Here is a 13,500-nt window from a genome sequence, read left to right as displayed (position 1 = left end):
ACAAGGAGACCGTGTTTGTGTTGGAAGGGCGGTAAAATGCTGTGCATGTGTGTACATCTAGACATGGGACAAGGCTTTATTGTGGCTCTGGGGCCCAGGCCCAGGTTGGGAAAGTCGTGTAGAGTCACACCAGCCAAGGAGGAGCTGGAAGTGACATTTTGAGAGTTTTGCCATGGATTTCAATGGGACTAGAATTTGATTCACAATCTAGGAGAGGGCTAAGTACAGAGACATAAGACAAGAGAAGGTTCTTAAAAGCACAGGGTCAAATTCTGTTTTCAGTTACACCAGTAGGTGTGGGGTAACACCAGTGACGACAATGGAATTACTTCAGATGTACACCATTATTAAGGCAGAATACGTCCCACTGGAGTTACAACTGGGATGAACCAGCTTAAAAGGCCAAATCCTCCATGGGCATGAACTGTCCTATCCCACGGTTAAGCCAATTTACACAACAGAGGCTCTGGCCCCACATAAGTAAAACGAAATGAAAACTTGATTTAAGCTTCATTTTAAAGAGCAATTGTCTAACCCCATTAAATGGTATATTAGGGACGTTGTTCATTATCAAATGTATTAGACAACTGGGGATAGTTTGACTAGTTTTAATGACAGCAGCTAAAGGCACATGTTTCCATATTTTGGGACTGAACCGACCTTGCCAGTTTAGAAATCATACGGTACACAACTTGTGCTTCCCTCCCTCCGTAACAAATAGGGATTGGGAAAAGGGAGGGGATTTAAAACATGGGAATGTATTTCTCTTTATTTGTCTCATTGAACTAGAAGAGTAAAAGCAACCAGAGCTGTTTCTTCTCAATTTCTCATCCACTACCACCATACACTCATGTCTTGGTTTCTAACACTGCAAGGAAAGGTGGGCTCCCAAAAGACCCTTCAAATCCATGTATACTCCAGTGCTTCAGGGAACTGTGGGGGAAATGCACAGGGCCCAGGGTGGAAGAGGGCCTGATTCAAAGCCTACTTAAGTCAATGAGAGTCTTTCCATTATCCAAAAGGGGCTTTGGATCAGGCCCACATAATGCAAGTGTGAATATGGGGCACTAATGCAATAGAAACAACAAAGCTAACCTGGACCCACTGCTGACTGTAGGTGCTTATGCCATCCCACTGGAGCAATTACTAACAGCTGAATTCTCAGCTCAGACCCAGCCTTCACAGCGGAGCTTTCCATTGGGACCTGCTGCCTGCAACTATCCCAACAGCAGTTGTGATGTTCTGTTTACAGCTGTTGCTTGTTCTTTTGTTTTTTGTTTTTTTTTTATCTTAATAGCCGACCTTGATGTCATGGGAGATGATTCAGAAGCAAACAGAGAGAGGGAGCAGCAGTGACAAAGGCCTGGAGACATTATCAGAGGGGTTTAGGAAAGACTAAAAAAAGAACTGAGTAGCTTGGCTGCACAATGACTAAGGGGAGAGGTGATAACAGCCTACAAGTGTTTGAGAATCTGAACACCACAGGGCAAGAGGTTAGTTAATATGGAATGGAGGAGGATGACTGGGAAGAAAAAGGAGAATAAACTGAGGCTAAATATCAGGGGGGAAAATCCTCCAAGTCATGGACGGGGTGAACCCTCCCTTCAGAGAGGCTAGTCCTGTCCCCCCAGACCATGGCCAGACCCCCAGCTGCCCCGTGGCTGGAGCCCCGAGCCCCTCCCCTCCACGGCCGAAGGAGCCCCGGTCCAGCTGCCCTGAGCTGCCAGGCTCCAGCCGCGCTGGCCAGCCCTGGCCATCCCAGCCCCTGGCCGCCAGCCCAACACCGGGGCCACCGGTCAGCCTAAGCCCTTGGCCATTGGCTGGAGCTGAGCCCCTGCCGGCTTCAGGGGAGGGGGGAGTGAGGGTGGGGCCTTGGGGCAGAGCCACGGCCTGGGTTAGGGGAGACTTAGCCTCGCCTGGCCTATAACACCTGCCGCCCATGTTCCAAGTCAAACAGCAAGAGTGTGTCGGGTATGGGAGAGATGAGGTGGGTGAGGTAATATATTTTACTGGACCAACTTCTGTGGGCGAAAGTGACAAGCTTTCACTCACCTTGTCTCTCTAATATACTGGGACCAATATGACTACAACAACACTGAAAAAAACCAATGTCAGGCATGAGGATAGCTGCAGAGTACTGCTTTCTGACCCTGGACTGAGATGCAAAGCTCTTTATTCTTCTGTCTAACCCTGGGCTTGATCTGTTTCTGTGAGCACAGTTGTCTAAACAAAAATCTTTGTCTATACGGGACAATAAAACCACGCTAAAACAATGCTATCTACAAACTGTGCTGGGAAAGGGCCATCTGTCAGAAATCCATCCTGACAACTGTTTTCAAACCTAGCTGGAACCAGCTCTGCTCCGCATTTGGCCAGAACCTCTCAATGACAATGCTCTGCAGTTCTTTTAAAAAATAACTGCTAAAGAATCTTTATTTTTCTTACTCTGAACATTTTTAAACAGTGCAAGTTCCATAACATCAAACTAGAACAATCATGGTTGCTACGATTCAGATTGCAAGTCACATGTGAATCCAGCCTATATTTGAACTCAAGTCTCCAGTGCTCCTGTGCAGTGGTGGTTACTGGTCAAAATAAAAATACAATATTTTAAAAAATTGTTCATGGTATAGTGTAAAATAACAGCGCCTACATCGTCGGTGCCTCTAACAACCAGCACCCATCTTCTGGATTCTTACATCCTGCATCAATCTTTTTTTAAAATACTGTAAGTATTGTAAATAGACAAAACATTTTTTGCAATTGCTGGTGACGGTAACGCCAGTAACACCTCAACAGCAGGTCCCTTTCTACCAGGGGGAGAAACTACTTATGCTTCGTATAATTGTAAAACAGTCATCTAAAAACCTTCAGTACACGGAAAAGCTCCAAACACCACCAGGACTGGGTGGAATTAAAAAAAAAGAAAAAAAAAACTTCTTTCAGTAGCACATTATTTCCCAGTAAGCCTCAGATCTGCCCCCTCACACACACACACACTTTTCTTAAGTGCACCATACTTCCTTGTCGCCCCTCCTCCCTCCCAGTGCACAGGGAAATGGTCAAAAATTCCTTTTCAATGGCCACAGAGAGCAGAGTGACCAGAAAACAGCTTACATGGAGTAATCGTAACACTTGCCCTACTTCTTCCATTCTGATCGATATCTGGCCGCTGATGTATTTAGAGCGCTGCTCATTATTCCATCTGTTCCCAGCGTACGTGAAATAATTCTGTAAGCCTTCTTTCCGTACGGGCATGTTTCAACCCTTTCCACAACTCTCAAAAGTTTGTGGGAGGCCCTTTTAAATTCCAGAGGTTGATGCTTTTAAGATGAGTTGCAAACTCTTTATGATGATGCTTCTTTCATGTCAGGAGTACACAACTGTACAAATGATTCTTGGTGGAGCTCCCTAGAGGGCATGGAGTAATTAACAACCAGAAGGGGGATATACTGGTTCACAAAAGGGAGGAAGGGTCAACTGAGACTGGAGATACACACCACTTTCCTGCTGGACGGGTGGAAATGTGGATCCTCCAACTATCTGAGATTCCCCAGGTGCGGTTGCCTGTAGGATTGCGGAAAGATCTAACGAAGGAAGTGGGAAAAGAGTCTGGTTCTGAATCTGTGAATTCAACTGCACCAGTGCCTCCAGATGCTGGATCAGAGACAATGCTTCCTCCACAGGAATGGTTGGATTGGAGTCTCCAGTTGCAATATGATTTTGGAGGTCAGATGTAGCAGAAGGTTCATTGGAAACAAGATGGGGCACAGATGGCACCTGAGAAACTCCACCAGCAGATGCAACTCCAGGATACAATATACTTGATAACTGCTGAATACCCAACACATTGGCATCGAGGGCAACATTGCCACCACATTCATGTGAGCATAAGGAGCATGAAGACAATGGTCCGTGATTCACCTGTTGAAATGGTTCAGCCAGTTTGGTGCTTCCAGAACTGTCCAAAGGAGGAGAAAAGCATCTGGTCACAAGGTTATTTTTAAAAGTCACTGTCTTCCTTTTTGTTTCCCTTAAGAGGCTGGGCCCCGTGCTACTTGTAGAGGGGTCGCCTGAGACTTTCTTTGGGAGAATCAGTCCCAGCATCAAGCAAGAGTGATTTGCATCAAGACCTATTAAAACAAACAAAAAAGATGGTGTTAAAGGAAGATTTTTCCACAATTTATGCTGGAATCTTCCTAACTTTGGGCCAAATCCCTAGGTACTGTCTCACTCTATACTGAATACTTACTGAGGCAAAACTCTCACTGAGACAAATCCTAAATTTCTTCCTCCGATAGTCATTGGCCACTGTCGGAAGACAGGATACAGGGCTAGATGGAACATTGGTCTGATCCAGTATGGCCATTCTTATGTTCGTATGGAAGCTTTGCCTGAGTAAGTACTAAGTAAAAAACACAAATAAGGAGCATAGGTTTTCTCGTAATTTTTTTAACCTCACGCACATTTTCTGCATTACACTGAGATTTAATTTTTATTCTTCATCCACAGTTCAGCAATTGCATTCAATGGTTAGAGCCAAATTTTAAAAGGGATGTCAACTTGGCCTCTGAAATTGTGCCTGCAATTTTGGGCAGGCCTGTTTTTACACAGACATTTTTCACACCAAAATCGCAGGCCTGCAAAAGAGTGGATTTGTGCATGCGGTGCTTCAGTTACATGTGCAAATCAGGTAGTTCACAATCTGCAGTTGAGGAATGCAAATCCAAGTTTTTGCACGCACACAATAACATGCATGTGCAAACAGTTGTGCACAAAACTGCAGGCACAACTTCAGAGACCGCTGTAGAAAAATTTGCCTTTATTTTTTTGCCCATCTAGGTCAAAAGTAGAATTAAAAGAGTTTAAAATATATATTGCTCTCAAATTATGTATTTCTTTCTCAAACGAAACACTAACACTAATCACATAAACTCACTTGAAATCAGTGGGTTCTGTTTGCAAATATGTCAGTCCGACCATTCTGACACGGGTGGCTGACCACAGCTAAACACCAAGGCAATTTTACTAAGGATGACCTGCAATTTTCAACCATCGTGGTTTGTAGCTGGGTATCTGATTCTCCTGCCTTGTGCGATGGCTGAAAAAAGTACAGCCCATTTCAAATGGTCCAGGAGACATTATAATCTCTTGGTCTTATCCTAGCTTGATGGCAAAGCTCTGGACTGTCCCAGATTAGGAACACCAAGGTAACACAATTTATAATTAAAACTATCTGCTTCTCCGTGATGACTGAATTCCCCCTTGTCTGGGAGGTGAGACAGATGCCAGGTCAATCACCGGTGGATTGTGCTGCATCTCAGAGGTGATTCTGCCAATGATTACTGGGAAATGTCATCAGTTTCCAACCTAGATTCAAGTGTGCACTGAGTGCAAGTACCTGATATGGAGATTACGTGATGTTACATCATGTGACAGAGGTAGGACAGGGATTAGCTGCAGCTCTGACAAATGGCATTTCACATGATGAGTCGCTGTGCGGGAACACACTGTTATGTGACAAGGGGTTACATGAGTTTACATCCTGATGTGCTGCAGGCAAGCACCAGGCATTTCGTTAGTCATATGTGGCAGTTACCTCAGGTCATGTGACACGAAGTTGGGCAGGGAAAGAAAATGTCATAGGAATTAGGACAATGTGGGATTACTGGGCTCAATTTGCCTTTCATTTACTCTCATTTTATACTGCTGTCAATCCATTTACCTCAAAGGAGTTACTCCCGATTGACACTGGCACAAGGAGAATCAGATCCACTGGCTCTCTGTTGTTTCATCTGTGGTAACACAGGGTTATAGCTGTCCAGGCATCACAAGATGCAACTACCCGTATTTTAAGTGTCTTTTTCTATTGCAAAGGACATGCGAGTGCCCAACCCTTCTTTTCCAATCTGCCTTTCACTAAGAAATAAATAGAGCCCCTTGCTTTCTGACACCCTGTAAAGCTGTGGATTATATTATACTGAATTATTTATAGCACTGGAACCTGTGAGCCTCAATCTGAAGGCAGCAAGTTATTTCACTGAGCCTCTCTGGGGTACACACCAGAAAGGGAAGCCAGCTTGTTTCAAATCCATACCTGGGCCACCAAGTGGATGGAATTTGGCAGGTACTGGCTGGAAGGCTGGCAGCGGTACCATGAACATTTCCATCTGGTTGCTGTCCACAATGCCGTATCTCTGTTTGTTGTTCAAATACGAGTACAGCATGTTGTAAGTGCTGAAGTCTTTGGTCATGGCAGGGCAGAATCGTATCATGCTGATCTCCTAAACAAACACAGGGAGAAGGAGACTGTGTGGATTGTCTGAAAACACAGTGCAGCTAACACTGTTCATCTAGCAGTAAAGAAGTACTACAAAAAAAGACTGAAAAACGCAAGGCATCTAGAAACTTGTTTGCATGTCGGAAGGGCTCAAGCATAATCCCAGTTGCGGGGGGAGGAGGGCGTTCACTTTCTTTATGTGCTTCACTCACTGCATTTTGGCAAGGCGAAGAGCGTTCACCTCACACACAACCTACAAACCACACTTTGGTGCGCATAAACAATCTGGCAGACTCTACATTCTGTGTGGAGATGACAAGAATATGAACAAATTCAGGAGAGAGAGAGATAGAGAGAGAGACCAGCACAGACTGAGATCTTGCCTATAATACCGTAAAGACAATTTTTATCTGCAGATGATACGTCCCTGAACTGTGTCAGGTCAGCTCACCCCATTGGGCCTGATCCAAAGCTCAATGAAGTCAGTGGAAAGTCTTCCAATCACTTCAATGGACTTTGGAATAAGCCTTTAGGAGTCTTCCATCCATGTCACACATTTATGCACAGCCACAATCCTTGAACCCAGTGGTTGTTGCCAGTCTAATGAGCCTCTCAGGACTAGGGCCTAAATTCTATTAACTTTTACTTGCCATTTAAAAGGACAGAATGTCTTTTGTTTCAGTTGATCCAAAATATCATTCTATGCAATCATTAAAATTGTCCCTGCTGGTATCGTAACTATGTGGGAAAGTGCAACCCTTTGCAGGCCTGCTTTCAAACATGTTTCAGAGTAACAGCCGTGTTAGTCTGTATCCGCAAAAAGAAGAACAGGAGTACTTGTGGCACCTTAGAGACTAACAAATTTATTAGAGCATAAGCTTTCGTGGACTACAGCCCACTTCTTCGGATGCATATAGAAGAAGTGGGCTGTAGTCCACGAAAGCTTATGCTCTAATAAATTTGTTAGTCTCTAAGGTGCCACAAGTACTCCTGTTCTTCTTTTTTCAAACATGTAAAAGTGACAGCCATTTTCGCTGCATGAATGCAGGCTGCTTCTGGTGTCCAGCAGCTGAGTTCTCCTGTGATGAAATATTTAAGGGTTGTTATTATATAACTCAGTTCTTCTGACATCTTAGACCACAGGCTGAAGGAACTAGGATATGCTTAAAAGTCATCTTAGTACATGACAAATCATCCTCAGCACTTGAAAACAAGAACCTTTTGAAAGGATACCTTGGCTTCAGCTGGCCATATGCTCTCTAAATAATCCCAGACGTCCTCTGGGAGAATACAGCCCCTCGACTGAATCAGCTCCGGTAACGCCTGTACAAACCAGAAGGACAAAAATATAGGTTAATCACCTTTTCATAACTGTTGTTCTTTGAGATGTGTTGCTCATGTCCATTCCATTCTAGGTGTGTGCACGCCCACATGCACAGTCGTCAGAGACTTTTGCCTTAGTGGTACCCATAGGGTCGGCTGTAGCGCCGTCTGAGTGCCATGCTCATGCGTCGGTATATCAGGCGCCACCGGCGCTGCGCCCTCTCAGTTCCTTCTTGCCGGCAACTCCGACAGAGCGGTAGGAGGGTGGGTAACGGAATGGACATGAGCAACACATCTCGAAGAACAACAGTTACGAAAAAGTGGGTAACCATTTTTTCTTCTTTGGGTGCTTGCTCATGCCAATTCCATTCTAGGTGACTCACAAGCAGTATCCCTGGAGGTAGGCTCGGAGTTCATTTGCAGCACTGCTCTGCCGAAGCCAGCATCATCTCGAGCTTGTTGGGTAAGCGCATAGTGAGACATCAACATGTGAATGGATGACCAGGTAGTGGTCTTGCAGATATCCTGAATTGGCACTTGGCCAGGAAGGCCGCTGACAAGGCTTACGCTCTAGTTGAGTGAGCGGTGACAATCGCTGGCACCTTCGCCTGGTCATAGCAGAAACAGATTGTAAGAGGGTCCAGACTCACCCCTGTGGCGCCTCCTGCTGGTTGTCCAGGGAATTAGCTCTCCAGCCTCTGGAGCGCCCTCTGCAGGCCAGTGATCCGCCTGTCCTCTGCACTCAGGCTCCCGTGTTCCTCCCAGGACCCCGGTGCCCCTTGCTCTGGGTGCTGCCCCCTGGCAGTACCCACACACGCTCGGTCTCCCCTCCCAGGGGAACCCCCACCCACTAACCCCACCTCACCTCAGGATAAGGCCACTGCCAGTCACCAGCTAGCCCCCACTCTCTGGGGCAGACTGAAGTATAGGCCACTCATCATCGGCAAGGTTGGGTTCGGACCTGCTGCCTTGGCCTAGCCGTGGGCTGCCCTCTGCAACCCCCAGTACCCCTTGGCCTATTACCAGGCCACAGCCTGGGGCTATCCAGACTGGAGCTCCCCAGCTCCTCAGCCTTTCCCCAGCCCTGCTCCACTCAGGTACCCTGTCTAGCTCCCTGCAGCCAGGCCCTTCTCTCTCTGAAGGCAGAGAGAGACTCTTGAGCTCCTGGCTCCCAGCCTTCTTCTACAGGCCAGCTGGGGCCTGATTGGGGCATGGCCCAGCTGTGGCTACTTCCCCAATCAGCCCAGTAGCTTTTCCCTTTGCCCCAGTCCTCTGCCAGGGCTGTTTTAAACCCCTCAGGCAGGAGCGGGGTAGCCACCCTGCTACACGGATGCAAGATTTGATCCAAGAAGAAATTCTCTTGGCGGACACCAGACGACCTTTCATCCCATCTGCCACCACGACAAACAACTGCGTCGACTTGCGAAATGGCTTGGTCCTCTCGATGTAGAAGGCTAGCGCTCTCCTAACATCCAGGGAGTGCAACCTATGTTCCTCCTCAGACTTATGAGGTTTTGGACAGAAGACTGCCAAGAATATGTCCTGGCTCACGTGAAACTGGGAAACCACCTGGAACAGGAAAGCAAGGTGTGGCTGCAGCTGGACCTTGTCCTTGAAGAATGTGGTATATGGCAGTTGCAAGGTGAGCACCCTAATCTCAGAATCCCTCCATGCAGAAGTTATTGCCACCAAGAATTATACCTTCCAGGAGAGAAGAAGAGAGCAGGATGCAAGGGCTCGAAGGAAGCTTGCATGAGCCATGTGAGCACCAGGTTAAAGTCCCATGGAGGGACAGGGTCCCAGGCTTGAGGGTAGAGTCGTTCCAGACCCTTCAGGAACTGGCCTGTCATGCCATGCACGAAGACCGACCGGCCCTGGAATGGAGGGTGAAAGGCTGATATAGCGGCCAAGTGGACCTTAATAGATGAAAGGGACAACCCCTGAAGTTTAAGATGCAAGAGATAGTCCAGGATCAGCTGCAGCGAGGCCTGCACAGGCCTAACCCCTTGGGCCGAAGCCCCGCACGTAAAACGTTTCCATTTGGCCAGATAGGTGGCCCTAGTGAAGGGCTTCCTGTTTCCCAGCAGGACCTGCTGGACTCGGGCTGAGCACTCCTGCTCCTCAGAACTCAGACGTGGAGCAACCAAGCTGTCAGGTGACGCGCTGCCAGGTTCAGGTGCAAGAGTCTGCTGTGATTCTGTGCCAGTGGGGCAGTGGCATTGGGGCCAACACATCCAGGAGCATGCTGAACCAATGCTGGCAAGGCCAAGCCGGGACGATGAGTATGACCTTGGCCCTGTCCTGCCTGATATTCTTGAGGACCCTGTGGAGCAACGGCACCAGCGAGAAAGTGTACATCAGAGCCCCTGTCCATGGAAGCAGAAAAGCGTCCAACAGGGAGTCCCTGTCGAGCCCCCAGAACAAGTAGAACTAGTGGCACTTCCTGTTCTGGTGAGTTGCGAACAGGTCCACCTGGAGAGATCCCCACTTCTGGAAGATCATGTCCCTCACTCTGGGGTGGAGAGAGCACTCATGGCGAGATGAGAAGGTTCTGCTGCTGACCACTTGTGAAGCAAGGGAGAGAGGCCCTCCAACTGACCACCACGGGTGGTAAGAAGGAACTGAGAGGGTGTAGGGACGGCGGCACCTGATATACCAATGCATGAGCGCAGCACTCAGGGGGGGCGCCACAGCCGACCCTACGGATACTGCTAAGGCAAAAGTCTCCGACGACTGTGCACGGGGGCACGCACACACCTAGAATGGAATCGACAGGAGCAAGCACTCGAAGAAGAATTATTATTTATTATTTGATATTCTGCAGACTTACTCAAGAGCTACTCAGGCAATTCCCTACTGAGATCATTATTTGTTAGTAGTAATCTTTTTCACATTTATAAAGGCCACCACCCCAGTATCTGGGCACACTTTGCATGGTTTAGATCAGAAACAAATAACGGAAAGTGAATTCTTTTAACCCAAATTGTGCTTTCTGAGATTCCTTTTAATCTCAGAAAATATAAGGAACAGTCCTGCACTGGTGCACTGAGCAATGGACTAGATGCTATAACTGGTCTTCTCCACTTTTAATTCCTATGATTCTGCCATTCTACAGCAGTTCCTGCTTGTACATGTGAAAACTCAGTTCAAAGTCCACAGTTTCATATCCATGGGAGTTCAACTGGAGTTGAGCATAAAAACCCTCAAATCACTGCAAATCCTACAGGCACCTAGCTAATCCTATGACATCCCAGAAATGTTTCCCCTTTCCTATTGTCCCAACCACAGGCCAAATGCTGAGGTCCTTACTAATCAGTTCTTACTTAGGCAAATTCCTTTTGGCTTCAGTGAGAGTTTGCATGAGGAACAAATGAGTAATAACTGCCTAAGGGCCACAGGACTCGGGTCTATAGCAGGGGTTCTCAAACTGGGGGTCGGGATCCCTCAGGGGGTCGCGAGGTTATTACATGGGGAGGTCATGAGCTGTCAGCCTCCACCCCCAAACCCTGCTTCGACCCCAGCATTTATAATGGTGTTAAATATATTAATAAGTGTTTTTAATTTATAAGGGGGGGTCGCACTCAGAGGCTTGCTATTTGAAAGGGTTCACCAGTTCAAAGGTTTGAGAACCACTGGTCGATAGTGTGAAAACACGTGATATAACTTGATGTAAGAATCTGAGCTTTGATGCCTTGTCTGTGGAATGCCACATGAAACGTGTGGTGTTTTACTAAATAATCAGTCTTGTTGACATAGACAATCCCTCCTGTTATGTAAAAGAAAATAAGGGTCATACTTGAATGAGGCAAGTGCCGTAGCCTGAAACAGGAAACGCTTTTGCCGCAAACTGTTTAATGCTGAACATCTGAATGAATCCTTCCCACAGCACTGTGTCTTTGACTTGCTTCTGTAGCCTTGGACTCTTCTTGAGGACGCCAGTTGAGGCAGGCCTAAAACAGAGTAAGTTTGTGTGTATTATATAATGGAGTCGTTCCTGTAGATCTGGATATTCCATATGCTTTAATTGTGCTATTCTTTTATTTCCTGAGTAACTCCACTTCTTTTCCTGCACATTTTGCCCTTTAAAGGAGGGGAAAGGAGGTTGCCACCTGGTCTGATTTGTTACCTCTGTTGTACCTTGTAACATGCAAGTTGGGGGTACACAACATGCATCTCTCCTCCCTGTATAAGGGGTTGACAATGGTTCCTGCTCCAGCCCATCTCCTTTTAGAAGGGGCCACAAATGGAAACCCGAAGGGCAGGACTTGGGGATATGAATTCCATTTTCCAGACCTCTCTTTCCCCCACCCCTTTCCATCATCATATGATGCAAAACGGTCATGTAGGGGCATAACATTTGCTGTACTAGATCAGACAACTGGTCCATCTAGTCCAACATCCTGCTTCTGGCACAGATCAATACCTGGGGCTTCAAAGTAAGATAAACCCCACCTGTAGTATGTTATATCTCTCTGGCACCTCCCTGGGGTGAGGGTGGGCACCAGTCTTGTCTCAGAGCTCCTTTCCTGGACTACAGTTTTGCTGTGGGTTTGTCTTGAGGTCTGGAGCACAGCCCCCGAGCTGTGCTGCTCAGGGCATCTGCCCCATTATAGGGAGCTTGTGGGGGGGATTTAAGGTAGTCCAAACAAAAAAGGCAGTAAACTTCCACAGCCCACAAAAGACAGAGTCCAGGGCCTTCAGAAAACAAAAGGGAGAGGGGAGGAGAAGGGGAAAAGAGAGAAGAACCAGCCTGTCTCCCTTCTGAGAGGGCCTGGGCACCCAAGGCTCTCAAACACTTTTCCCAGTCAGTAACCCTGGCTGAACTCTGAGCTCCAGCCCTATTCCTTCAAAATGAACTCCCAAACTGAGCTGGGATCCAACCTTTTACGAAACCACCCATCCATTGGCTTGACAAGTCGTCTAGTTGGGTCTGATTACGCCCAGAGGAGCTCTTTATCCTCTTCTTGACTGAGGTGGGGATCTGTCCACCAAATCACCCCACTCCTGTAATGCAACTCGCCAGTTTATGCCAAGGAGTTTTGGTTTCGACTGCTCTTAGATTGCAGAATTACAGAAGTTCTCAGCCCTTTTTAAAATCTGTGTATGGACAGTGGAGAATATACAGGCCAGATGTTAAAACAAAAAGCACAACAGTAAGATAAAATACATCCCCACAAAGACCTGTCTTTCTCCAAATGTTTTCTCTCTTTGTCTGAATAGACACTGGTTGAATGTAATCTTCTAGAGCTGTCTTCTGCCTTCTTCTTTGAGGTTGGTTTGCTCTGCGGTGGGTTAAAACTTCTCTCGCCATCAGGAGCCATCCTTCCTGTGAAGTTAGAAAAAATAAAGATGTTTCTGTACGTTCTGATCACAAGAGAAAGAACACTGCTCTATTACAAGGTGGATTTCCATTTCAATGAGAATGTTTGAAATATAAACACAGAAATAATCTCAGAATTGACACTTTCTACTGTGTTATGGCCAAAGCCAGCAAGTGTAAGGTCCTAGCTATACTGCCCTCGTTGTTTACACACCATAAACTCATCCACACTGCCCAGATCTGGCTTGAAAAGAGCTGGGACTAGCAGTGAGGAATAAAGCTCTTTTCTTGGTCTCCAGCCCAAGCGTGAGTCCTGCTGACTTCTCTCAAGCTCTCCCCACTTTCTTTGCCTGCGTAGATCAACATTTTTACAGTTCAATTTAGGGATCATGAGAGTGACAGACTAATAACACTAGCTTGAACCAGGCATCATCTGAGGCTGGTAATGTACAAACTACCGATACACCTCATTCCTCAACAAGAAACATCCCTTGCTAATTCGGTCCTGGGCCTCTTGAACAATTCTATCCAGTTGTGTGACGGATTTGTGACATGGAGAAAGGTTACGCAGGACAGA

General features: G+C 46.8%; 1 protein-coding gene across 10 annotated transcripts in view; it reads right to left on the bottom strand.

Moving 5' to 3' along the window:
- Positions 1-2,402: 2,402 nt before the first annotated feature.
- Positions 2,403-13,500, bottom strand: part of SPOCD1 (SPOC domain containing 1) — a 31,667-nt gene continuing 20,569 nt past the window's right edge. For 8 of the 10 annotated variants that reach the window (XM_065576842.1, XM_065576845.1, XM_065576844.1 and 5 more), the window contains 5 exons: positions 12,785-12,929; positions 11,400-11,553; positions 7,514-7,603; positions 6,098-6,284; positions 2,403-4,133 (listed from right to left, as the gene is read on the bottom strand). In XM_065576842.1, coding sequence (XP_065432914.1) covers positions 3,430-4,133; positions 6,098-6,284; positions 7,514-7,603; positions 11,400-11,553; positions 12,785-12,929 — 1,280 coding nt within the window. In that variant the 3' untranslated portion in view covers positions 2,403-3,429. Of the gene's footprint in view, positions 4,134-4,252; positions 4,406-6,097; positions 6,285-7,513; positions 7,604-11,399; positions 11,554-12,784; positions 12,930-13,500 lie in introns of all 10 variants that reach the window. The other 2 variants (XM_065576847.1, XM_065576849.1) reach the window with 1 other exon arrangement.

Source organism: Chrysemys picta, chromosome 23 (assembly GCF_011386835.1).
Source record: "Chrysemys picta bellii isolate R12L10 chromosome 23, ASM1138683v2, whole genome shotgun sequence".
Taxonomy (NCBI): Eukaryota; Metazoa; Chordata; order Testudines; family Emydidae; genus Chrysemys; species Chrysemys picta.
The sequence above is the reverse complement of the archived record's forward strand: the minus strand, read 5'-3'. Positions and strand labels throughout refer to the sequence as shown.